A 26,740-nucleotide genomic window follows, 5' to 3' on the forward strand; every position below is an offset into this window, starting at 1 on the left:
AGTTTACATTATTAAAAAAAAAATGTAGGGATTGAATATGATAGTGCAACATGTATGTAGCACCGGCCTAGTGGTCCTATATGATACACTAGTAATACTGATAGTATCCATCAATTCTAACAACTATAGATGGGTAGATAAATAAGTAATCAAGTATAGTAGATACTTGATTATATATCCTCTAAATCCACATTAAGCTTTTTTTCTCATGTGATGTTTAGATATATGATTATATGCGTAATCGTTTTTCTTTTTTATAGTAGTATACTATAAGTTGAATATATATGCTTATATAGAAAATTTATTTATCTTGTGTATGGCAAATAACAATCATTAAAGTAATTTTGCTTATAAAGGTCCTGGGTGTGCATCTTCACCACCAAGGACGCTGGACTCCATTGGCATGGAGCGTCCCAAGGCTCGCGTCCCATCAATTAATCCTCCGCAAGAATATTGAAGACACACGAATATGGGGTAGCATGTGGGGTAGTAGCGGACTAATGTGAGGTAGGAGCGGACTAATGTGGGGTAGCATGTGGGGTAGAAGTTTGTCTTATAGGCACGGAGAGTCCTGAGGGGAGCCTTGAGTGCTTGAGTGGTGTGATGCTGACGTGACAGTGAAGAAGTTCTGAGAACTCCCTCCTTATAAGGAAAGACCTTAGTTCGAGTATTCTATTTATAGAGGCCATGAAGATGATCAGACGTTCAAAATGGAACTAGGCCAATCAAAACTTGGAGCACACATTGGAATAAGAAATTAACATCATTGGAAACCAACAAAAAAGAAATAAAAAAGGAAGACCAAGAACCATTCTTTGCAATTGTTTGTTTTATCTTGTAAATATAAGTAATAACTTTTGCTATCTAATCAGTTTGAGTTGGCCATCAGGATATCATAGTTGTTGCAGGGAAAAGTATAATAATGATTGAAAACTAAACATACATAGTAAGTCACAGTAAGAAAGTTGTATGCTCAACCAACCAAAGGGATTATTAAAAGGGGTAAAGATGTAGTGTAGATTTTGATAAATTTTGACAAATACACATCTAATAAAATAATGACATATGTTTTTACCATATTATTCCAAATTTTAGGGAGTGGCAAAAGTATATACTGATCGGCTCCATTAATTTCTAAATTTATATATATATATTCTACATCTATATTCAATAACCTATACTACCATATATCCATCGCCACTATCAATCGCCGCCACGACCCACTACCAGTCAGCACTGTCACTACCACCACACCATCACGGCTTGCGCCAGTTTCTTTCTAGTTTATACGAGTAATAATATATCTTTTAATATTGCACAAATACAAAGTTAGGGCCAGGAATCAAATTTTATGTAATGGTCCAGACTTTACAGACCCAACAAGTTTTAGATTGGTCTTAAATTATAATCATTATCTAATACTATTTTATAAAACATTTTGCCCTTTTTCAAATCTCAATTAAGTAATTAAACAACCTAAATTACCCCTCTTATTTATTCACTAATTTAAACATCTATACCTAATATACCTATAATATCCTTAAATTTCAACCATTCATTTTTTTTTATCTCTTCTCAAATCTCAACCACTTAATTTTTCTCTCTCCTCCATAAATCATTTTATTTCTCTAATTCATTTAAAATCTTTTATCTCAAAAACCATATATCGATATATTATAAAAATTGTATAGGTGTTCTTAAAATTTCATGCTCTTTCATTAAAAATCCCACCATCTCACCGCCGCAACGCACGGACACTATCTCTCATTAAAGTAAAAGACTATATACTTAATACTAGTTGAAACCCACTTGGAACTCGAGTTGGGCTCGCTTCATTCCCGTATGTATTGAATATTAAGGATATTTAGAGTTGGGCTGTCAATGGGTTCGGGTTGTCGGGTTGAAAAACTCTGACCCTGACCTAACCCACTAAAAGTTTCAGGTCAGAAATTTCAACCCTCACCCACAACCCGCAAACCCATGACCTAACGTATGTGACCTGATAAACAAATATGTATAAAAATAAAATGGAATAAATCAAACAATATAAAGCTTATCATTGATGGCGTAAGCTGAAAACGAATGGTAAAAAAAAATAAAGAAATACGAGGGTATTGATAGTATTTGACACAAAGTTAATAAACTTACCTTCTCATATTACAACACTTATCATTTTTCAGAATTTTAAATTCTTATCTTATTTCAGATTTGAAGTTACTTTAAGATAGAATTATAGAAAATAAGAATGAGGTGTATGGATTAGTGTAATATATAGTATGAGCTATTATATATAATTCAGTTATTTTAAAAATATCGGGTTGGCGGGCCGACCTGACAATTGATTAGCGTCCATTTTGTGATAAAATCCCCTAAGGAAAGGCTTCATTTATATGCTTAAATGAGTTATTATTCCGGAATTATTGGTACTTAATGAATGATGCGTTTATGCAGATTCACGGAAGATGCGAGAGATGGTAAATGACATCAACTGACTCAAGAAGGAAGCCTATGAAGTTACGAGACACAAGGAAGTGATTCGGGGGCCAAACGAAGACGCAAGAACAAAAACAACAACCGCCAGTGCCGCTGGATATCTTGCCAGCGCCGCTGGCCATCACCATCGCCGCTGGCCCAGAAAAGCCCAGGACCAGCGCCGCTGGTCAGCCCATATTAGAAACCGACTTTTACACCTATATAAGTTGAACTAACCCTCAAAACCCTAGGAGAGAGCCAATTCAGCAGCCCTAGCCGCCCAACAACAACCCTAGATCGACTTTGCAGATTCCAAGGAGGTTTTGGAGCTTCTAACACCTTCCGATCTTCACTCTTGGTCTAGATCTTTCATCTTTATTTACTTTATATTATCAAACAATGTATTTCATCTTTTCAGACTTTGTTATTCCTTTAATAATGTTAGGCTAGTAGGCTGAATACTTGTTTGGATCGATGTGATCATGTAAACGCTTATTGTTTTACTGTGTTTGTTTAGATTCTGTTGGAGTGTGTTTTACTGTTTATCGTAGATCCATGTTTATTAGTAATTCATGTTGCTATTGGTTTTATATCTGAACATATTAGTTTAATTCTGATGGTTGTCTATGATCATACACTAAGACTAATATGCTAGGACAGAAAACGACTAGTCGGTCTTTAACTAGAAGTAAAAAGTGATTCACTTGTAGCCGAGGGATCCAGAACCATATTAACTAGGATGAATTGAACATGAAGCTTAACAATGCCAGACACGATCCTTTGACTTGTAACCGAGCACCGTGGTCACCGGAGGGAATTATATATGGTCATGGCTTAAGAGCCGAGTAACTAAAAGATGAATTAGTAACACCAACTTTAGGTCATTAATGCTTAAACAATGAATCTAGCGAGAATTTGTTTAAAGGGTAGTGTGAGTCTAGCGACAGCACTACTAACTAGGTAAAGTGAATCTAACGAGAATTTAAACCGTGATGAAGTTTACAACAAACTAGCAAACCAGTAGGATAGTATTTGGTCATACCATGAGATCGGAGATGCCAAACAAGTATTTTAATTTAATTACTGTTATTCGCTTTTTCAAATTACTTTCAGATTAGCCTCACGCTGAATAAGCGGTAGGCTAAATTTTTAATTTACTGCAAAATAATTAGTTTATTAGGAGTTAGTGACAAAGCCCCAAACAAACTAGAATTACACATACTACTAGATTAGGTAAAGCAATGCATCCCTGCGAATGATCCTGTAACTTACCACTAGGCTATATTATACTGACCGGGTTCTCTGCTCGTTACGTGTATTTAGGTTAAATAGTTACTTGTACAACATAAATTTAAATACAAGAAATAAAAACGCACATCAACAACCCAACCCGGATCCAACCCAATAAAAATCAGGTTGGTTGGTTGATGGGTTGACGGGTTGGTGGGTCGAAAATATTCAACCCTAACTTGATTTTTTTCGGGTGGGGTCGAAATTGACAGCCCTATCTACCAATATACTAAAACAGGATTGAGGGTTTATTCAAGCGACACGTGACAAAATTTTTGACCTACATGTATCTTTTTAATCTTCTTTAATTAATTAAATTAAATAATGTTTCCAACTTTACTTCATATCCGCATAAGATGATATTGACATGATCTAATTGGTATAATGGTATTGGTATAGAAATAAAACTATAATTAAGTTGTGGAGTTTCATATATTAATTCTATGCTCATATAAATATAAACCGTAAATTTTAAGAATTAGTTGATCGAACTCAAGGTTCAACACCAACTAATTTTTCAACATGGAGTTAAAGGTATGTATAATTTGCATATGTTAAATGCTAACTATCTACTTCCTTTTAATTTATTTTACATTAAAAGTTTTTTAATTTTAACAAACTATATACACATGCTGTGTGTAGATGCATAATTTGTTACGAATTAGGTTTCATTGAAGAGCTTTGACATTAATCTTGGTTGGTGTCACTTAAACAAAATTTGAGTTCCCGATCACACGTGTATACCTTAACAAGGCTCACACTGATACGGATTCGTATGGGGCATACAGGATATCCTAGGCTAAACCTAGCGGTGATGACGCTTGGCCAACCAAGTCGTCGATCGACGGTTGAACTTCGGCCAACCGGAATGTTCTGTTAAACACAAACTTGAGTCTAACAAAATAAAAGATATTTTCTTTATTTCAAAGCTTAACAATCCAACCTCTGATCACAATGAGTTTAAATAAACAAACAACTTGTAAAGAAAGAAACGACAAACAGGAAACATGCCACAAAATAAGGAAACAAATAACTTCAAGAAATATTAAACAACTTAATCAAAAAAGGTTGGATTAGGTCTTTTAATATTGGCGTCGAGCTAGCCACTTTCAATCGGCCCTTCAGGGCTTGCCGAGCTTCCCGGGGGTTCTTCTATTGGGCTTGAATCCGTATCACACACACTCCATGAAGTTCTTTACTTTCACATTTTAAAGCTAGATATATTATGACACAAAATAAACTTTTGGAACAAAAAAATCAAAATCACAATCGGGCATTGCAATTTTGTAGGTCGCTTTTTATTAGTCACCTAAGAACATTTATAAGTTTAAAGTTCTTATAATCTTACTTTCCCATAACACATGCAATAAAATGATTTAAGAACATTCATGTTTTGTTTTCTTCATTAAATGGTTATCTAATATCTCATGAAAAACATCTTGCAGGATCATACTTCATACAATGCCATATGTTTTATGTGAACATGCAATACCTAAAATACAAAAGACTCTCGATGAAATCTATTTTCGAGTTAAGATATCTCCAAATCATGAGATATTGGTAGGTATAGATATATATGATGACTTATTGACTTTGTATATACATATTGACAATCCGTACATCGTACGGGTATTAATACTCATATTAGATACATATAGACTTAACCAACCTATGAGCGAGTGTTAAAAAAACCGATTTTGGTCGGGACATGACTTATTTTGGATTTTAATTAGTTGTGACATGTTAGTTAGCAAGTTACATTATAAATCCGATAGATACTCTTTTATGATTTCGGAAAATGGCTACGTACTTGCTCTTCATTTATGAGTCGATAACCTTAGCCCCTTTTAGAACATTGCTGGTCTGTCTTACCTCTAACATAGGACATGAGATGCGATGGTCCCTATTATTATTTATGGTTTTATTTTTCTGTTTCATGATTTTTTATTTTATTTTTTATTTTTATTTTTATTTCTATTCGGGCCTATAAATTCTACCCAAAAAATTTTAACAACGGCACTTGTTATGAACGAACAATTCCGAATGTTTTTCAACTAATATAACATATGGTACCAGATACAAGCAAAAAATTTCATGAAATATGGAAGTGATGATTTTATATATACAATCGTTTACAAGTTAATAAGGGTGGAGGGAGCCGAAAGGCTCAGCCTTTTCATCTCCCTTCAAATAACCAATCAAATTACTCCATCTCATTTCAACCTTCCAACCTTTTTTTAGTGGCAACCGAAACTTCCGAACTTTTTTTCCATATTTTAATAATTTATCCTTAACATTATAGACTTTACATAACTAACCCTTTTTAATTTATCTCTTTTATTAATAACCAAATATTACATAACATTTAAAAACATTACATTTTAAAAGTAAAAACACACACGTACGTAATAAAAACACACAATGCATAACTTAAAAAAAAACATAACTAGTCTTCATTCTCATCATCGTTGATTGACATGTTCAAAGAGGAACTTGTTGCCGTTGGTCGAAAACTAAAGGCGAAGAGGCAATGGTGTAAAAAAGAAATCGATTATATACAAACCGGACATTGTACTAATCTTGAGTGTCAATATTTTACTTATTTGCAGGGTAAGATCGACAAGATTGAAAAAACTATGGAAGAACTTTCTGATGCGGTCATCAACTTGAACCATTTGATCATAAATACCGAAGCAGTTTACGAACAAAAAAAATAAGTGTTTAATATGTTGTAATATTAAGTACTTTTAAATTAGTTTAAGTAGTTTTAATTATGTTGTAATGTACTATTTTAATAAATAAAATGTCATTTTAGGAATTTATATGGAGTGTGTGTTGTGTTTTTAGAAGTTTAAATGGGTAATATAAATAAGAAAATTAAAAAAAAAATAACTTTCATCAACTTGTCACTTTAGGTCCCTGGCTCCATCTTTCTTCCACCTTTAGTCCCCCCCAACGGTCATTATAGGTTTCAAAATTTGGCACCTTTAGTCCCTGATGACACACGCCTTCTTCAACCTCTCGCGAGCTCCTAGCTCGCGCCCTGCAGCTCGCTTCCATCTCGCGCAGGTGGCAACCGGAACTCGCTCGAACCTCCGCAGCTCGCTTCCATCTCGCAGCTATCTCCCCTTCGGCTCCCTCCCCCCTAAGGAAGTCCCTAATGTTTTGGGCCATATTGAACATCTATTTCACGCTTAGGGGGGAGGGAGCCAAAGCTATCAACCCTCCCATCTCCCTTTAACTATCCAATCAAATTACTCCACCTCATTTCAACCCTCCAACCTTTTTTCAACCTTTTTTAGTGGCAACCGAAACTCCCAACCTTTTCTTCACATTTTAATAATTTATCCTTAACATTATAAACTTTACAAAACTAACCCTTTTTTAATTTATATCTTTTATTAATAACAAAATACATTACATAACACTTAAAACACATTATATTTTAAAAGTAAACCATTACATAATTAAAAAAAAAGTTTATATCATGCAAAAAAAACAAACAAACCAAAAAAAACTTATTTTTTTTTATTAATAAGCAGCTAAAACAAAATAAAAAATAAAATAAAATAAAAACACTTGCGCGACTTTAGAAGAAAACAAAACAAAAGTTTCAGAAAAATGGCAACTTTGGTCCTTGGCGCTTTCTTTCTTCCACTTTCGGTCCTCTAATGGTCAAAATGGAACTTTCCAAATTTGCCACTTCCGGTCCCTGTCTTCACCCCTCTCCTTCATCTCCCTGCGAGTTCCCAGCTCGCCGCCATCTCGCTCTAGTTGCAGCCGAATCTCGCCGCCATCTCGCCATCTCGCGACCATCTCCCTCAACCCTCCCCTTTGGCTCCCTCCCCCCTTAGAATGACACATAAAGGCCTAAAAATTATGAAATGTTAAAAACTAAATGCATTTCTAAGGGGGGAGGGAGCCGAAGGCTCCAACCTTTCTATCTCCCTTCAACCAACCAATCAAATTACTCCACCTCGTTTCAACCCTCTAACTTTTTTATCAACCTTTTTTAGTGGCATTCGATACTCCCAACCTTTTCTTTAAAAGTTTCAATACTTATCCTTAACATTAAAATTTTGCATTCTAAACCCTTTAACAATATAGTTAACCAAATTATATTAAAAACTAGCATTAATATTATTTAATAAGTTCGTTACACAAATACGATTAAAAACTAATACAAATATTAATTAAAAGTCACAATCTATATCTATTCATTCGAAAAACAAAAAACACAAACTATATCTATATCTATCAATTCGAAAAACAATCCAACGATCAAAAACAGAAACTATATCTATATCTATCAATTCGAAAAACAGAAAGTATACCTTGTGGCTGCTCCATTTGCGTTTCGGGCACGGCGTTTTGATCGTATTCCATTTGCGAATAAGATTGATTTGGTTGAACCAATTCGTCAAACCACTCAAACTCATTTGCACCGGGGAGGGAGTCGACACCATTGAGAGAATAAGATTGATTTGGTTGAGAAATAAAACGTCGTGGTAGAGGGAAAATTGGTTCGGGTCGATAGTATTGTTGCAAGGGCGACCCACTCGCATGAAATGGATCAACTGGTACTTGATGTTGTTGTCGCATCGTTTGTTTTGGCAACCGATATTTTTGTCGAGCGGGTGGTTGTTGATGGCCTGCTAGACCGGTTTTGTTTCGATTAGCCCGTCCACGACCTTGCATCTTTGTATTTGTGTTTTTTATTTTAGGATCCATGATTTGTTGGCTAAGATATGGTGTATATATGTTTGTGTGATGTAAATATAGCTGTGTATGTATATATATAAAGGGAGTGTAAATTTCTGGGTCAAAACGAAACCTCCGACTTCGAAAATTTGACACATTTGGTCCCTGTAACGGTCACTTGCAGGTTTGAAATATTTTCGTTTTTAGCCCCTCAACGGTCACATTTGGTCCCCTCCGCTCCAACCTTCAGCGAGCTTTGATCTCGCCCTCCCTCCATCTCACTACAACTCGCTGCAATGGTAGCCGAAGCTCGCCATCTCCCTTCCATCTCGCAATGAGCTCGTGCTCGGCTCCCTCCCCCCTAAGAGGTTGTTATTATCTAGTTACCTTGGAAGTTGGAACACATGTGTAAACTTTTAAAAGCTTTTTGCATTCCAAAGACTTGTTAAGACCTGGTTCTAAGATTTAACAGTTGTGGGTTTTGGTATTATACGGTTTGATACTAGACTGTTCGATACATATTCGTTGATTGTAGCGATGCCATACATAACTTCGAGTATTTTCCGCTACGTGATATACCTATCTCATTAGACCAAAACATAAACTGATCCAAATTCATATAAACTAGCACGGTACTCGCGCTATGCAGCGGTGGTCGTGGCGGCAACGGTATGATGGTTGGACGACTGTTGGCGGTGGAGCGGCGGTGAGTTGTGTATATAATTGATGTAAAAGGTTAATGGACATATTTTAAATGATAAAGGACTGGCAGTGTAATTTAATCATTAATGTTAAGAAGATAGTGTATATGAAAGTATTTTAAGGGGTGTTAAGTAAAATTTTTTTCAATATTAACAAAAATAAAAAGGGTTATTTTTTTTATAATATAGTATAGATAATAGCGTGTATGTGTATATCCATCCAACTATAGTGTGTAGTAATTCTATGTATCCGACCGGTCACATATCCTTTTGTGCACCTTTCATTTTCTTGCAACCACAATAAGAATTTTAAATGGGATAGTCACGTGAAATAAAGGGGAAAAGTAAAAATAATCGTTTAACAAATTAACTAATTTATTCAATGCATATGAGGACGAGGGATACGTATCCTAGGAACAGTTGTCCCCCTACCACATGTAAGTTTTTCACATTTTCATATTTGCCACTTTACTTTCCATATTTACTATTCTACCTTTTTTGGTTTTTTATATCAAAATCTAACCACTGTACTCAATTCTAAGATTAACAGGATATGAAGGATGTGGTCTACCCAATCACTAATTCACCATGAAGTAATTGTACATCATTAAATAATAAATAATGAATCTCATTTGGTATATATGAGAAAAAATTAATATCCATTTATTATAAATGACTATGCACCGAACCGCGTAAGTCGTATAAGACTATAAGGTCTTGAGAATCAAGAGGGATTTAGGTTTATGATTTGTTGGCCCAGATGTAGGGCAATGCCTCTTTACGCCAAAGATAAGTTTTTAGGGTTATATTTGATCGGCTGGTAATGTGATGATGATGCCGAATTAGGGAGAAGTTCCTCTTCTTTTATAGGAGAAAATTTTCTTGGAGAAGAAGATTAAGGTTTAATCTTTTCACCTAAGATTTAGTTGCTATACTTATTCGATTTCTTCCAAAGATAAGAAGATATTCATCAATAAAGTTTGTGATTATTACACAGAATGATCCTTGTTTAGTTAAAAAAACGAAGTTTGGTCTTTAATATGTGTGACATAACTCATAACCACATAGGCGGAACCACATGTAACTCAGGGTTAGCCTGGGTTATGGGTCAATCAACTTTATGTAGCGTAAATTCTTTTGAAAAAAAGATTTATTATTTATTGGTGCTACGAGTCAAACAATATGAGATACCGGTTAATATAAATAATAATAAACTTTCACAAGATTATACTAACAATACAAATCATAAAGACGTAAATGAGAAGTAGAAACTACTAAAGTGCATAAAAGTTTTAAATATCATTAAATTAGCTAAAAATCCTTAAAAATGCTACAAATCATAATAATTTGGTTGTTATCATTATTTTGTGCCGATACAAGGCTATTGATATAAAATTTTATGCTAAGGGTCACATTCAATTCTGGTTACGCCAGTACAGTGACATTTTCGAAGTTATTTCCAACTCTATTTATTCATGACCTTTGGTATTAGTACCCAATGAAACCCTATAGACATTCGAAGAATAGATAATAAACTTCAATATCTATTTGACAATGCAACATAAAGCAAAGGTTTTTATCTATGGTATGATTCATACATACATCGTTTCCTAAACCATCATTGTACGTCTTTCTTTGAAAATATGTCTCATTCTAAGTACCATTTTAAAAATGATGTTACATACGTACACATTAATGTTAAAGTTTCCAAAACGTACTATATATTCATAATACTGCTATTGTTGTCTGAAAGTACTATTTTTGTGCCACTTAAATATTGGCAAAGGGGGAGAATTATTGATGCGCAAGTTATAATAACCGTGCACCATTATTGTACTTGAAATTGAAACAAGTAACATTCATTACATCTTTTAGTTAATAATTCCTAAATTGTCTAAACTTTTTTTGGGTATGAGTAATGGAGTAAAATTGTAAGTTCATAAACATGATACAAAAAATTTCCTCCCCAATCCCCATTATTACTCTAAATCCGTATATTATAATTACTTTATATGTTACTATTTTGCTTTTCTACAATAAAAAAAACCATATTCTAATAAAAAGTAGTTTTAGAGATCAAATAGTGATCCAAAGAAAGTTAGTTTTTCTTATGAATTTCTCTATATATAGGAGACCTAATAGAATGAAATATTTTTTCTATATCTACATATTTAAATATAGAAAAGATAGAGGAGGTTATATAACATAACATTGAAAATGACCTAAATTGAGAAATTCTTTTGACTGTGGGCATAAATGAGAACAGAAAAAGTTTGGTGGTAGCTAAATGAAACAAAAGAAAGTTGTGGCAAAGATTCCAACCCAATTTTCTTTTTATTCTTCTATACTAGTATACTACTACTCCCCAAGTCAGCAACCACTGAACCAAAAAGTGAGAGAGAATCAGAGACCCCTGCAGTATCAGAACCCACTCAATTAAATCCCCCCTTTTTATTATTTAATTTCCACAACCTCCAATCTTACACAACACACACTCACACTCACACCACAAGCTTTTCATCCTCAAATTCTTCTCTCAAACCCTAAACTTCAATTTATCATATGGAATTTTCAAGACTTCACTTCTAAACTTCAAAACCAAGATTTAATTTCACATTTACATGATAAAGATGGTTGCTTTTTACACTTCAAGGTATTTTATAATAGCCCTTTGTTTATTTACTTTTTACTGCAAATCTATAGCTGCAAAAGACTCAAATTCATCATTTTATTTCAAGAACTTTGGTAAAGATTCGAACTTTATCTCTTTTCTTGGACTTTATGGTGATGCAAATGTTGGTAATGATGGATTGTCTTTACAACTTACTTCCCCTTTAGTTTCTAGTGTTGGTAGAGTGATTTACAAGAACCCCATTAAGTTTTATGGTGAAAATCACAAGAAATTAGTGTCTTTTTCAACGTATTTCTCGTTTTCGATATCGAATGATTCAAGAAATGGAGACGGGTTAGCTTTTGTTGTGTTTTCTGATGGGTATCCTGTGGATTTGTTAGATGATAAGGGGCCATTTGGGCTTTCAGTTAAAGGTGAAAATTTTAAGTTCTTGAGTGTTGAATTTGATACATTGATGGATGCTAAGTATGGTGATATGAATGGGAATCATGTTGGAATTGATGTATCTAGTTTTGTGTCTTTGAAAGTTACAAACTTGTCTAATTATGATTTGGGATTAAGTAGTGGTAATAGGTTGCAAGTTTGGATTGATTATGAAGCGGGTTCAAGGCAATTAGAGGTAAGAATGAATAAATTTGGGGAAAACCGGCCTATTGACCCGTTGCTGTTTAAACGAATCGATTTACCTAAAATTTGGCCTGAAAATGATGGGTTTTATGTCGGGTTAAGTTCATCAAATGGAAACTCTTCACAGTTGTGCAATGTGTATTCGTGGAGCTTTAAGACACGACAACAGCCAGATTGGATGCATTCTGAACCGTTGGATCCAATAGTTTACAAAGGAAGGGAAGAAAATGAGATCAAGATTCGTAAGAAAAGTGACTGTGTTATGAGGATTCTTTCTGCCCTCATACTTGGGATCGGGTTAGGAGCTTTAGGAAGCTTTATCGGTATGTTCATGTGGACGATATTTGCAAATAGGCGACTGATTGCCATTACGCCCGAAGAGTTTGCTATGAAACCTGTGGCTCACGATAAAGCTTCTGCAAATGAGAAGCAATAGGCAAGTGTGTTTGACTAGCTGTTTAGATGTTATTTATTGTGAATTGTAAATGGATTTTGCTTGTGTGATCTTTTAAGTGTTTCTTGTTATTGTGTTACTACTATATCTCGATGATCAAATCAACTGAATTTAGCGTTTGTGCTACTTATATGTTATGAACAACATGTGTTTTTGTTAGCTCTATATTTTATTTTCTTCACTTATAAAGCTCTATTTAGCACCTTGGTATGTTGGCCCTAAATGAATCTTTTTGAAAGCAGTCTCTCTACCTCCGGTAAGAGTGTAAGACTGTATACTTCTTATTTCTCTGATACCTTGCTCTTTTAGGGATTGGGTATTGTAATTAATACTGGCCTTAAGTGATATAAGTAATGAAGGAAGCTGGTAGTGTGTGTTTTAGACTTATAGTGGCATTTGAAAAGTGTATGCTTTGTGTTATGGCATGTAACTGGTTTCTTACTTGTTAATTAGAAAGGAGAAAGTGCTGCTTGTTCTGATCTGGAAAGAACACACTTTACATTATACTTAAAGTAGATTGCGCTTGTAAAGTAAGCATGGTATGTTGTACTTTTGCACCTTACAGTGATTATGCCACTTTTGCTTGTGATGATTGTAGTGCTTGTAAGTTTAAAGTTTGGTAGCCATGGTGGTAGGTCATGGTGGTATTGATCTTGGAGGGACCTGCATAAGCTGTCTGGTGTTTGGTTAGGATATTTAATAGTTTTGACTTTTGAGCCTTGATTAGATTCTAAAGCGCTTTTGACCCCATGTAGACCATCGAATAGAGGTGCTATTAGTCTTCCGAAAATTTTGACAAAATGATGAAGAAATGAATGTGCTAAACTCTTTGTATGCTTTAAATTGTGAAACAACATAAGCCAAGAAAAAACGAAACCTTAAACTACCCGTTTCTGTCCAAACTCGTATTCGCTTTGTTCCTAAAATCTACAGTTCCTTTGGGGCTACACTCTACGTCACGGTGCCACACAAAACTACAGGTATGTTCATGTACAACAGACACCAAATAGTTTCCTGCCGAAGTAATTAAGATATCAAAGAATAGAAGAGAAAAAATGATTTATTCTGATGCCCGCAGTGAATCTCCATGGCTCGGTCTTTGTTCCGGTAGTACGTGAAGAGTGTTCTGTTTTGATTCACCACAAATGCATCCAGGTAACGGGTTTGCATAGAAGCTTTCCTCTAGCTTTGGAGACGGGCCGGGTATCCTCTTGTATGGTGCACCCACCCGATTTTTATGGATCATCTTGACTTGGGAACTAAATGTCTCCCATGAGATGTCGCCTGCGTCTAACTGATCAATCAGCTTAACAAAATTTAACCTGTCAGGGTTAATTGTCTTACGGAACCCTTCAAACCGTCTGTGCCCTTGGACCGCCTTAGCCATATTCCCATCATACGTGTAAGCAAACACGTCGCTTTCAAGGGCAACATTGTAGTCAAGGGCCGCTAGCCGATTCTGGTAGCGGTTAAGAGTGGCTAACTCATCGGGAGTTGCAAGTGTGCTGTGTGAAAAGACGTTTGGAAACTCGTTTTGGAACGCGTCCATGCTGTTATTGCCATAAATTTCACCGGCTACAATGTAGATCTTGGTGTTTGTAGGGTAGCCCATGGCTTTAAGAAACAAAGCTGCTTCTCTAGGTGACATTGGACACCCTCCTTGTTGTCTCTTTTCTGTGCCATTAATGTCTTTTTCTTTCCAATGCTTCACACTGTATCTCATTGTTGCAAGTATTTCTGATTCTTCTGTTGTTAGGTTATGACTGCAGCCTGTGAATGCAAGCATATCCTTTTCATACCTGCAAATCCGTTGAAACTTGAGGTTTGTCGAAACAAAGGTAGAATAATATGATATAGTTTAACAGTCAGGATGTCCTAACAAAACGCCATAAGATGACAGAAAGGTTGACAGGCCAACCCAGCCTGTACCCCTTTTCTCTTGCTACCCAACCTGCCTGTTACCCAACCTTTGTGTTATGTCCTTTATACGTAGGATATTACTAGAGAGTTTTCTAGTACCTCAAATGTAGTGCGATATACGGTTCGTCATCACTCCTAAGTCTCTGAACGAGCTTTCTGCCAAGGTTTTCAATCTCATCTGAGTAACGAAGGGCGTGATAGTTTGCACGACATCGAAGCTTCTGATAAGATGATGAGAGACCGTTGTTGACGAGCCTTGCATCAGAATGTGTAAATTGGATCACTTTGTGTTTTCTTAACAAGGCCTTCATTTCCCCTCTATAATAACTAGCCTACATCATCCAAAATTAATCAGACATGTTCATATATCATCCTCTATGTCACTTAAACAGTATCCGACTTATATATATATATATACCTTTGACCAAGAAACCGGAGCCTTGACAAAAGGCTTCACTTTTGCGTATTCTGGTGGTAAAGACTCAACAATTTCGACATCATCTTTCAAGTTATCGATGAAATGCCTCCAATCGAAAATGTCCTTAAAATCACTGTAAGAAAGAAACTAAATAAGTAAATATTGATCAGCAGGTATTACTAGCATTTCTTTGTAAGGTAAAAGTTGAATCTAGATCCTACCTCGGATCCGTCCAAAATGATTGATGATCGAGAGACGGGAGAACAAGAGTAGCATTCATCATTTTTGCGATAGCCACCATGTCACATATCTATAGATAAGATTGGTGTTAGTAAACTTAGAAACACTTGCTTTCATGTAGATATAACACAATGAGTTTTTAACATAAGTTTCGAGACGAGAACACGAACTCACTCCTGTCCTCATTTGATTCAATCCACCATTGGCATGGACGAGAAGATACCCAATTGTCGGGAAGCTACTCTCTGCGAAAAATATAAAGACGAAATCAAAACTTGTTTCTAGTTTTAGACGTAAGCTCACCACAGCTACACTATCATAGTAGTATCATCCAGTTTAACACTTTCTATTTATCCTTCGTGCCCAAAATACTTTGTTCATCCAAATAATATGACTTACTGCTTCTATCTCGAGGTCTATCGATGCATTGATGATAAAGACTACTGTTTGGTTTCATCCAAATTTCCGGGACCTACAGGAAATATGTAAACTGTTACATTGTATAAATGTTGGTGTCAGATATCAATAATTTTAACTTACTAAAAGATTAAGTGCACATATTTGTCATAGAACTAACTCCACTTAGGTGGGTTGGCTAGGGGTATTTTTTAAATCCATTATGTGAAACCCGTATGTGAGTTTTTTCAAGGTCTCGGGTTCGAGTCTTGGGTTTCTCATCTCAAGGTATTTTCCATGAGGATGGAATTGGAGATCCACCAATTTGCTGGTTAAAATTGCGTTCGTATCGAAATTAACTTGAAAGAAAAAGAAACATATATGTCATAGACTTTGACTTTTCAAGCTTATGTAGAATTTAGTATTCTTGTTAACTATTGGACCTTTCAACTAGTGAAACAAGAAGGAAGTTTAGGATCAAGCAAAATAACATGAACATTTGTATAGTTTAGAAGGCCAGGTCAAATATGATGTTTAATAAACAGTGAAGAGCAAGGGTAGAAAGGTAATTTGATCATATGTGAATGGTTTCTTAACGGTCAACTAATGGCAACACGTGAATAATTATATTTACTCGGTTTCTCTTTTTGGCGTTTTTTTGTGTCAATGTGACAAGACATTCCAAATATTCAATACTTTTAGCTGGCTGCCCATCACTTATTGTGTCAACCTATAACGGAAACTTCTCCATAATCTATTTGTTTTATTTAACTTACCAATTGACCTTGTTTTACTGTTTTTTACTTAGATATATAAGTTATTGTGTTTTATGATAATATGACATGATGATATTAATTTGTGTTTATTTTTTTGTTTGAAATTTAACATTTTGGTATCATTTAAACTAATTTCGTTTTTACTGCTTGTTCAAAGAAATAGCCTTTTTTTTAAAACTGAAAATGTATTTCCCAACCTATAAAATAGTAGTAATTTCCGAAATATGTGTGATTAAGGTTTCATTAATCGCCAAATGGGGCAAAAAAGAGAGAGAGAAGGTTTTCAACCAATGAATGAAAGTATATCAATTTTCAATGGGTCGGCGTTTCAAAGCTAATACGAGTAGTAAGGGTCAAACGAATGAAAATCTAGAAAATTCAGGATTACTAAAAGCTAATAAATAAATATAAAAAACTTATTAAAAAATAATACCAAACAAAAGAAAAACAACTTAAAGATATTACTAAAATACTAAATAAGTATTCATTTTTAAGCCAAATCCATAAACCCCAAAATCATCCCTGCTGATGTTAACCAGAACCAAATTTTCATTCATAGCTCATAACGCAAAATCGCTATAATTTGGCCATTAAATTAAAACGTGTTAAACATTAAAAAAAAAAAGATATATCTGTATAAACATTCATTTTATCATAAGGTATTGTGTGCATAAAACAAAATAATAAAAAGACTATGAAAGTTAATAAAAATGAAAAAAAATCTTACATGATTAAAATCGAGGGATTTCTCTAACACCCGTTTAGGCATGCTTGAAAAAGAATGATGATGATCAAAGTCATTAGATAAAACTCTTTGTGCTTTAATCATCATATCACTTTTATAATCCCTTAATATCAACATTTGAGCATTATTAGACCAACTTCTTGCCACTGCTTCAGCCTCCATTTCCGCCACGGGACCGCCACCAGCCATATACGAAAACTTTACAAAAACACTAAATCCGACAAGCACGATCAAAAACCCGAGCAATGTACGTCTCAAATTCTTCCCTAATTTTCCGTAGTTACGTATATGGTTATTTGTATGGTTTATCAACAAATTATGATGATGATGATGATTTGTTGTATTGCAACTTCCAAAACAATCTACCGCGGCTTCCGCGATACAATCATTAATATTTTGATGATGTTGGAGGTGTTTGTCTTGTTGCAAATGTTGATGATGGTGATGTCCCATAATGTTGACAGAGTCGGGTTCTGTGGACGCCGTCGTCGTGACATCACCACGACGACGGTGGGCTGAAACACCCCCGAAACGTGGACTTCCGGTGGTGGTAACGGGGGTCGCGCCACCGGTTGTCATCCAAGAAAATTTTATGGGATTGATCACCAAACTCGAAATCCAAAACAAAAGAAACTTAACACCCAAAAAAAAAAAGAAAATAAAATAGTGATAATTTAAGGATCAAATTTCGATTAGGAGGGATATCAAAAAGATTATATTTGATTGATGATGCTTAAAAATATAATTTAGAGGAAGAAATAGGATTAATGAAATGGATGGATTGTAATTAAGTTTTTAATATTTTGAAAGATGGCGAATAGCAGAGAGTTGAAAAAGGCGTGATACAAGGGAATGAACGGGGGGAGGGATGTTTCATGTCATGTGTATATATAGTTGCGTATGTGTATTTTGGCTTTATTTATAGTCATCCTTTTTGGCTTTTGCTACGCGTAGTACCATTAATTCGTAGAATCTTTTCTCCTGGTTTCTTTGGAAATTAGACTTTTCTCTGTTGTTAGTAAAACTTAGATATGAAAGTCATAGTCTTAATCAAAATCGAGATCCAAAGGAGTTATTTGTATGGTTGTTAAACTATTATCAGTCACGAGTTGATTCTTACAAGTCGAGTCGATATACATCAAAGACGAGTTGAGTCGTTAGGTGACTCGTTTTTATCCAGAATCCTACGAGTCGTTGTATGAACTTGGACCGAGTTACGAGTTACAAACTAATAGTTATTGTAGTTTGATACTATGGTGTTATATATATATATATATATATATATATATATATATATATTATACTTAATTTGGTACATTATTTTGTATAATCTATGAAATTTTGATCATTTTAATAAGAATTTGGAGATAAATTTTAAGTTTATATCTCAAAACAATTGAATATGTAACATTTTGGTAAATTTATTAAGATAACAAACTTATATTTTGTTTTTAAAGACGTCATATATATATATGGGTTGTGATCATTTGAAAACTAAAATTTTCTAAAAACTAAAAAATTGGCCAAAACACATTGTGATCTGAATTTAACACAATGTGTTTTTAATTTTTTTTTTAGAAAACACATCGTGTTAAGTTCATATCACAGTGTGTTTGAACAATTTTCTGATTTTCACGCTTATCAAAAACACATTGTGATTTAAAACTTAACACACTGTGTGTTTAGATTATACACATTGTGTTAGATTCATATTACAGTGTGTTTTGGCCAGTTTTTAAGTTTTCATATAAATTTTAGTTTTCAAATGAACGTTTCACATATATATAATTATATATATATATAATTATACTATATATTATGTAGTACTTAAAAATCTTCTGACTCTTACGAGTCGAGTCACGACTCGAGTCAAAAATTACGAGTCGACAAATATGGCTATTTGTATAACATTATCAATTTTTATTTATATAACACATATTTGTAAACGAATCTAACAAAAATAAACACAACCTTGTTTACGTTTATTTGTTGAACTTATCTATTGGAAAATGGACTTTTTTTAGTCTTTTTGGCAATAATTTACTCACCGGTAATGAAAGTATGGTTTAAAAGTTGTGACCATTTTTTAAATAATTACAATCTGTAAAAAGAGTTAGAATAAATTTACTGCCTTATATATTCTCATTTTACACCAACATTAATTGAATTACGGAGTGTTTGGGATTGTTTTTCTAAACATGGCTTCTTTTAATGAAAAAAATACAGATAAACGTGTTTATAAAAAGTGTTTTCTTATTAATACAACAAGGTGATTAGTTATTTTTTGTAACTTTGTAAGACTCTTTGTTATTGTCAATCTGGTTATAAAAATAAGCAATAAGTAGTTTTTGAAACACCCGTGTAATATCTTTTATGGTTGATGCATTTTTTTTACCGGCTATAATATAATCTGTTATTAAAAAAAATAATAAGGGGCAAAGATGCAATGCCACAACTTGGCAAATTGACTAGTTTTTGGATAGTTTTCGGCCAATCAAACGTCGCCGTGGGTTTTTGCCAAAAGGTGTAATGCAAAAAAGTAGCCGAGATGCCAATGCCCAAAAAATTAAAGGTTGTCAGAAAAATTAAAAAAGTGACCGTTTTTAATAAAAAAAATATGATACTTGGGTTCATAATTTGGGGTCGGGAATTCAGAAGTCGAAAACGCCATGGTTGCCAACCTGAAGGTTTACCCTGCCAAGATACGCCCCGGATCATCCGAGTCTCATTCCTACGAACATTTTGTATCATCATCGCCCATCTAATGTAACACCGACAACCTAATAGTTCAACGATATCATCATCGGCATAAAACTACTTTTCCGGCTACCTATTGCTTTAATGGAACAAAAGACGGCAACACAACCAAGAAAATTCCGGCAACGCTACCGTTAAGTTAACACTATCAAGCTAGTCACAAACATGCAATTAACGGCAATGTAAATAAGATAAATATACATATAATCAAGCATAAGCAGCAGCAGCAACATCAGTTAACCGGGAAACCCAAAAAAATGGCTCGCCAGTAAACTGTATAAACCAAAACCCCCAAAAAGGAGTCACCAGAAAACCGAAGCAACACCACCAGAAACCCCAAAAAGGAGTCACCGGATCACATGCAGCAAACGGTTAAACCAGAAAACCCAAAAAAAGAGTTATCGGAAATCCAATTAAACCAGAAACCCCAAAAAAGGGGTCATCGGAAAACCGATTAAACTAGAAACCCCATAAAAGGGGTCATCGGAAAAGTAGCCAAAGAGCCAATGAATGTGTGAACTGCACCCTTGCCAAAGCTAAACAACTATTTGGTTGTAAAAGTGAACGTTTCTGGCCGGTGACCACCGCAAACCCCAAAAAGAGGTTTCAGATCTCACCAGAATAAGGGTATTGTACATTAAGAATCGACAAGTTTTTTTGACATGGATTCCGACAATAGAAGCCAAGAAAACCATAGGATTAACCTCAAAATCGAAAACCCCCAAATTATTTTTTTAGGTTTTCAGTGATAAAAGGATTTTGGCGCAAGAAACCAAAAAAAGAAAAGTCAAATGCTTGCCAAACCAACTTGTCGATAAATTAAGCCGACTGCACCCTTGCCCCTAAGCAAGAAATTAAGCAAATCCGAAACATCTCTTAATTAGTACGTATGTATGTTGTGTTTTAAGAGCTATATGCTATGAAATGATCAACAAATGCTTTTGAAAGAAAGAAATCCTTCCGAAGCCCCCTCTATATCACACGAGTTACGAGTAGACTGGGGTATCCAAAAAGATAAAATAACAAGATCACATATAAACATGTAACCATCCCCTATAGATTAGGTAAATTCATGCTATCTTATTCGAGAACTACACAAGGACAATCAACAAATATCGCTTTTTAATTTGTTGAATTATAGCCTTTTTACCCACGAGAATATATCTTATGTATACCTTTTCGATCTTTTTTTTAATGTACCGGTGTGCTATTGAAAAACTTGAATCATTTCCTAAAGGTAAACAATAGTAGTATTTTATTTGTAACAAACAAAAATAGTAGATTTGACAATTATAGATAAGACACAAAGAGTATAAGGAAAAAGCTTTGGATAAGTGGTAAACACCGTTGTTTCTGGAGACAGAGGTTATGGGTTCAATCTTTATCTCATGTAAAAGTTGGAGAGCCTTTTCTACCATTTAGGTAGAAACTGGAAACAGTCTTTCTACTTAGATAGAGGTAAGGTCTGCCTACATCTTAACCTCCCTCATATACCGTCGAGGTATTGGGGCTCAAAACCCTCATACATACCTACTTACACAGAGAGTATAAGAAATGCCGTTTTATCAACAACAAATTCAAGTATATCAAAAGAGAGGACACATGCAAATATGCAATAAATTGCTGACTTCAGTGCATACTATATATGTCCCGATTCTTTAAAGTGCTCGTACTAGCTACATTGTAATTTTAACTGCTGACATCAATGTCATACTATATATGTCCCAACTCTTTTGGCAGATATATATGTTATCTTAAAATTGCAGGTAAAATCCAATCGTCTTTCTTTTGCCAAACATAATATATTATGTTCATCAATATATTGTACTGTGTATACATATATTTGATTTAACTTATATCTAACGTTTTCAGTGGGGTTCTTTTTGAGGTCCAAATTTGGTCATTTGTCACTTTGATAAGCATTGACGATTTGACCTATAAATGTTCTAATCAAGTGCAAACTGCAAACTTGTGATGTACTCCCTATAAAATCGGGGGGTTTAGTTGGGATCCCTCAAATTAGACATGTTGAATCAACTTAATTTTTTCTATACACATATGAAAATTGATAATGACATAAAGTTGTTATTAATATGTTATTTTACATATATAAAAAGTGGTCTATCTATAAATATAATACCAACCCCATATTCATAGCAATCTAGTACAACTTTCTAAGTATATAATAATAACTTATTAGTGTGGAACAGCCAATAGTAAAACTCTATAGAAAATAAATAAATAAAACATCATTATTAACTTAACAAAAGACTCGTGTTATTATTTATTTTATAAAATTAAAAAATTGAGAAGACTTGAAATACTAAAAACTTGTAGAAAATCACAACATTTCACTAAAGCTTTGTGTCACACAACAACAATAATAACAATACGCATTCTCATTATAAGTTTTCTTTTATCATTTTAAAGGACTTGTTATCATTACATGCGTAAAAACCAATGGTTAGTCCACTTAATAAAAGTTTATATTTTTCCTGGAAAAAGATCAAAGTTATGAACAAATACATTATACATGCATTTATATATTATTGAGAGAACTTACAATTGTTATCAACAAAACCTGCAAATTTAACATAGGTTATCTATACTATTTTACAAAGCATTTTGCCTTTTTTAAAAAAATTTTGCCTTTTTAAAAAATCTCAATTCATGATTTGAAGTACTTAAAATACCCCACTTCTCTATTCACTAATTTAAACATCCTTAGCTAATATACCTATAATATCTTTAAATCTTAATCACTCATTTTCTTCTCTCTCCCCAAATCTCAACCAACCATTTTTTTGTCTTCTCCACAAATCATTTTATTCATTCAATTCATTCAAAATCTTTTATCTCAAAAACCGTATATCGATAAATTATAAAAATTATATGAGTGTTCTTAAAATTTCATGCTCTTTCATTAGAGATGTCATTCGATATACTTTCGACGATTTTTTAAATACGAGGGCGGAGCCCGTATGGATAAAGTATTTATATATCACACTCTATGACTTATCACATCATATGACCTATCATCTCACCGCCGCAATGCGCGACAACTTTCCCTCGTTATATTAAAACAAAGGATACAATTGAAAAATGACAAATATCTCTAACAAAGGCCTAAATTTAGACCTAATATATTTGTTTCATAACATACAACTTTCTTTTCCTTCCGTCTTCATGATTGACATTAATTATGTTATGTATTTTTATCAAATTTTTAGACATACAAATTAATTAAACACACATTATATTGCGAAAAATGAATGTTGTTAGTATGTGAAATGGAAGTTTTAGCTCCAAGAAACAAAAATCACCTTGGATTCTTAATAATTCAGTGTTAGAATTGTTTCATCAGCAACAAATATTGTTTCAATATGAAATGTGAAAATTTATTTTGAATATTAACTAGTAATATAAAAGGATCTCTTAAACAGATATAAAGTAAAATACAAAATAAAACCTTTATAGCTAGCAGTATCACATACGTAAAATAGATTGTAATCATTGCCCAGATGTATATAATTTGGTAAAAGAGCATGTTCGAAAGAATAACTTAAATAATAAATAAATTTATTATACAATTGATTAAAGACTAAATAATATGATGATTAGAGTAATAATGCACTAACTTATTTTATATCTTTCTCTTCTGGGTGTGAAAGGGTTGACACCGTTTCTCGCTACAAGTGACTATCATGTGTGCCTGGCCTTTATCCATACTCAAGTGAGTGAGTGACTGACAAGAATATTAGCCGTTACACACAGATGTGATATCTATTCGTCAAAAAAAAAAAATAATAATAATAAAATAAATAAATAAAACAAAGAAAATGACTGTCATTAACAATTTATTACATGCTTAAAAACTTGTACATTATATATTAAAAACCGCCTCCTGATTTTCTTAACAGCAAGGTACAAATTTTAATGCACCCAATTAGTTTTTACTGACAGCCCTAAGAGCTGTCACTAACAAATCTCATAAAACAAACCTTTTTTCTTGTTAGTTTCAATTTTTTCTAGTAATAATAACACATAGGTTTAAAGCTTAAAAGTATAAAGTATTTTTCGATTTGTATACCGTAATATAATGTATTTTGTTATATACTGAATGAATTTGTAGATTTTGTACACAATTCATACAAATATCAATCTACAATTTGTTTTCTTTGAAGATAATTCATAATCATTTCCAACGAAAAGTTTTCTCTCACAATCTTCACACTGTTTTTTATTTATTTATTATTAATACAAACATTATTACTTTTTTTTTGTTTCTGAAAATTTCTCGACCTTTTACCGACCAAGTTTAAATAAGATTAGTTAACTTTTAAGCTTGAAAGTTAGTCAATAATAATAAAAAAAGATTTCGTTCTAAAAAAAAATGCGTAACTCAAGTGAATGAGTGATCAAATAAGTTATCATTTGACTCGTTTACTATTATTGTCATTTTAATTAAGAGTTAATTGTGGTTTACCCATTTTCGTGTTTTACATTCTTGTTAAGTTTTTTTAAACAAAACCGTCCAAGCTTGTCATATTCTTTGCAAGTTACGTCCCTGTGGCTAACGACGTTATTATTTGGCCGTTAAGTCGACACACGTGAGATGCACGTGAGGGTAGTTTTGTAATCTTCTACCCACAAACAACTTTGTAATTGCACGATTCGTCCCTGTGGTTTGTCCATTTTAGTGGTTTACATCCCTACTCAATAACTTTTGTGGAATAGATCCAAAGTACGCAAATTTGTTGCATGTTCCATCCCTGTGGTTGATGTAGTCAATTTTTTCTAGTTAAATGGAATCACGTGCCACACATGTGAATGTATTTTTGTACATTCTCTCCAATCCTACACCTATTCTTTTTCTCTTTCTTACTTCTTACGACTCCAGCAAAATCAATTCAGTTTTTCTTTCCTTGTTATTTTCACATATTTTTCACAGATCATCAAATTCCTCTTTATTCAATTTCCTTCGCATCCAATTATTTTTGAAATTAATTCTTGTGATATTTAGGTTGTTAAGGCTAAAACAAAAAGAAACTACATATTAATACACATCCAAGTATAAAAAGAAACTGCATATACCCAGTATATATATATATAGAGAGAGAGAGAGAGGGGGGAGGGAATATGAGGCTGTTAGGCACCTAAGTTGAGTGAAAAACCCTTCACATACCTTTTTCTAACCATAAAAATCATTTGGGGGGGGGGAAATATTAAAATATTGGTATGTGAGAGGTTTTTCATCTAAGTTGGGTGTATAACAGCTTCATACTCACTTTTCTCATATATATATATATATATATGTATGTAGACAACATACAAAGTAGGGTTGTAACATGCAACAAATTTGCGTACTTTGGATCTATCCCACAAATATTCTTGTGTATGGATGTAAACCACTAAAATGGACAAACCACAGGGACGAATCGTGCAATTACAAATTTGTTTGTGAGGGCAGATTACAAAACTGCCCTCACGTGCAGCTCACGTGCGCCGACTTAACAACTAAATAATAACGTCGTTAGCCACAGGGACGTAACTTGCAAAGAATATGACAACTATGAATGGATTTGTTTAAAAAAACTTAACAGGGATGTAAACCACGAAAATGTGTAAACCATAGGGACGAATCCTGCAATTAACTCTTTAAATAATCAAGAAGATACAACCCAACAGATGATTACTAATTTACAATTGGAAAAAGTGAATATAAGGTTGTTCGACGCATAAGTTTAATTATGGAACCCCTCATATATTAATGTTTATTATTTTTTTTATTAAATGAATAAATGTTTGAGCCCTTATGAATTTTATGGATTAAAAAATTTGTATGGGAGTGTTTCACACCGAAGCTTAAGTATCCGACAACCTTATTTTACCACCACCTTTACAAATTATATTAACAGTAGTTAGATTTCGTTATTTTAGCTTCATCACAAAAATCTATATTTTCATATCCGTCACAACACACGAACCAGAGAAATCTATTTTATGACAATATTCGGTATTTTAGTGCTATTTAGTAGACAGTAAGGCAGTGACAGAACAAAAAAAAGAACTATAGTTTTGGACCGTAATTTAATATAACTGGGTCACTAACTCATTCAATCATCTCTACTCCTTACGAGAAAAACAAACACTATACTTGAGAAAAAGCCTCATAACTCAACACAGGATTAAATATTTTGTCACATATGAGATTTGAACAATGACGTCCCCATTATTATATATACCAGATTCACTTGGACTTAGATCATTGGTAAGAAGGTGGTTGGTATTTATGTAATGATCTCTACACAACACATTTTTACAATACACAACAATAATATATTTATCAACTGTGTGATACATATATTGTTAAACAGTCAAACTGTGTGATACATATATTGTTGTGTATAGTAAAAATGTATTATGTAAGAATCATTTATTTAACTGAATAATTAATATTAAGATAAATTTTACATTACGTGGCTAATGATTATGAAATGATTACTTTAATTGCATTTTTATCAACTACACAAATCGTTATTAAAATATGTATCTTTACGGCTAAAGATATCTATTTATATGACATCCAAAATCAAAATCAAACTCTTTAT

General features: G+C 33.5%; 2 protein-coding genes across 2 annotated transcripts; one reads left to right on the forward strand and one right to left on the reverse strand.

The window, feature by feature from the left end:
- The first annotated feature begins 11,545 nt into the window (after nt 1-11,545).
- LOC122592594 (L-type lectin-domain containing receptor kinase VIII.2-like) lies at nt 11,546-13,036 on the forward strand. Its single transcript, XM_043764865.1, has one exon. The coding sequence runs from the start codon at nt 11,786-11,788 to the stop codon at nt 12,857-12,859; it is 1,074 nt and encodes a 357-aa protein (XP_043620800.1). The 5' UTR covers nt 11,546-11,785; the 3' UTR covers nt 12,860-13,036.
- Nucleotides 13,037-13,667: 631 nt separating this feature from the next.
- On the reverse strand, nt 13,668-18,151 carry LOC122590644 (O-fucosyltransferase 28-like). Its single transcript, XM_043762822.1, has 7 exons — nt 17,355-18,151; nt 15,855-15,927; nt 15,630-15,700; nt 15,437-15,525; nt 15,216-15,348; nt 14,897-15,129; nt 13,668-14,676 (listed from the first exon to the last, which is right to left on the reverse strand). Exons 1-7 carry the CDS (start codon nt 17,949-17,951, stop codon nt 13,938-13,940), a joined length of 1,935 nt encoding a protein of 644 aa, XP_043618757.1. The 5' UTR covers nt 17,952-18,151; the 3' UTR covers nt 13,668-13,937.
- Between the last annotated feature and the right edge of the window lie 8,589 nt (nt 18,152-26,740).

The sequence above is a fragment of the Erigeron canadensis genome, chromosome 3 (genome assembly GCF_010389155.1).
Source record: "Erigeron canadensis isolate Cc75 chromosome 3, C_canadensis_v1, whole genome shotgun sequence".
In the NCBI taxonomy this organism is placed as follows: domain Eukaryota; kingdom Viridiplantae; phylum Streptophyta; class Magnoliopsida; order Asterales; family Asteraceae; genus Erigeron; species Erigeron canadensis.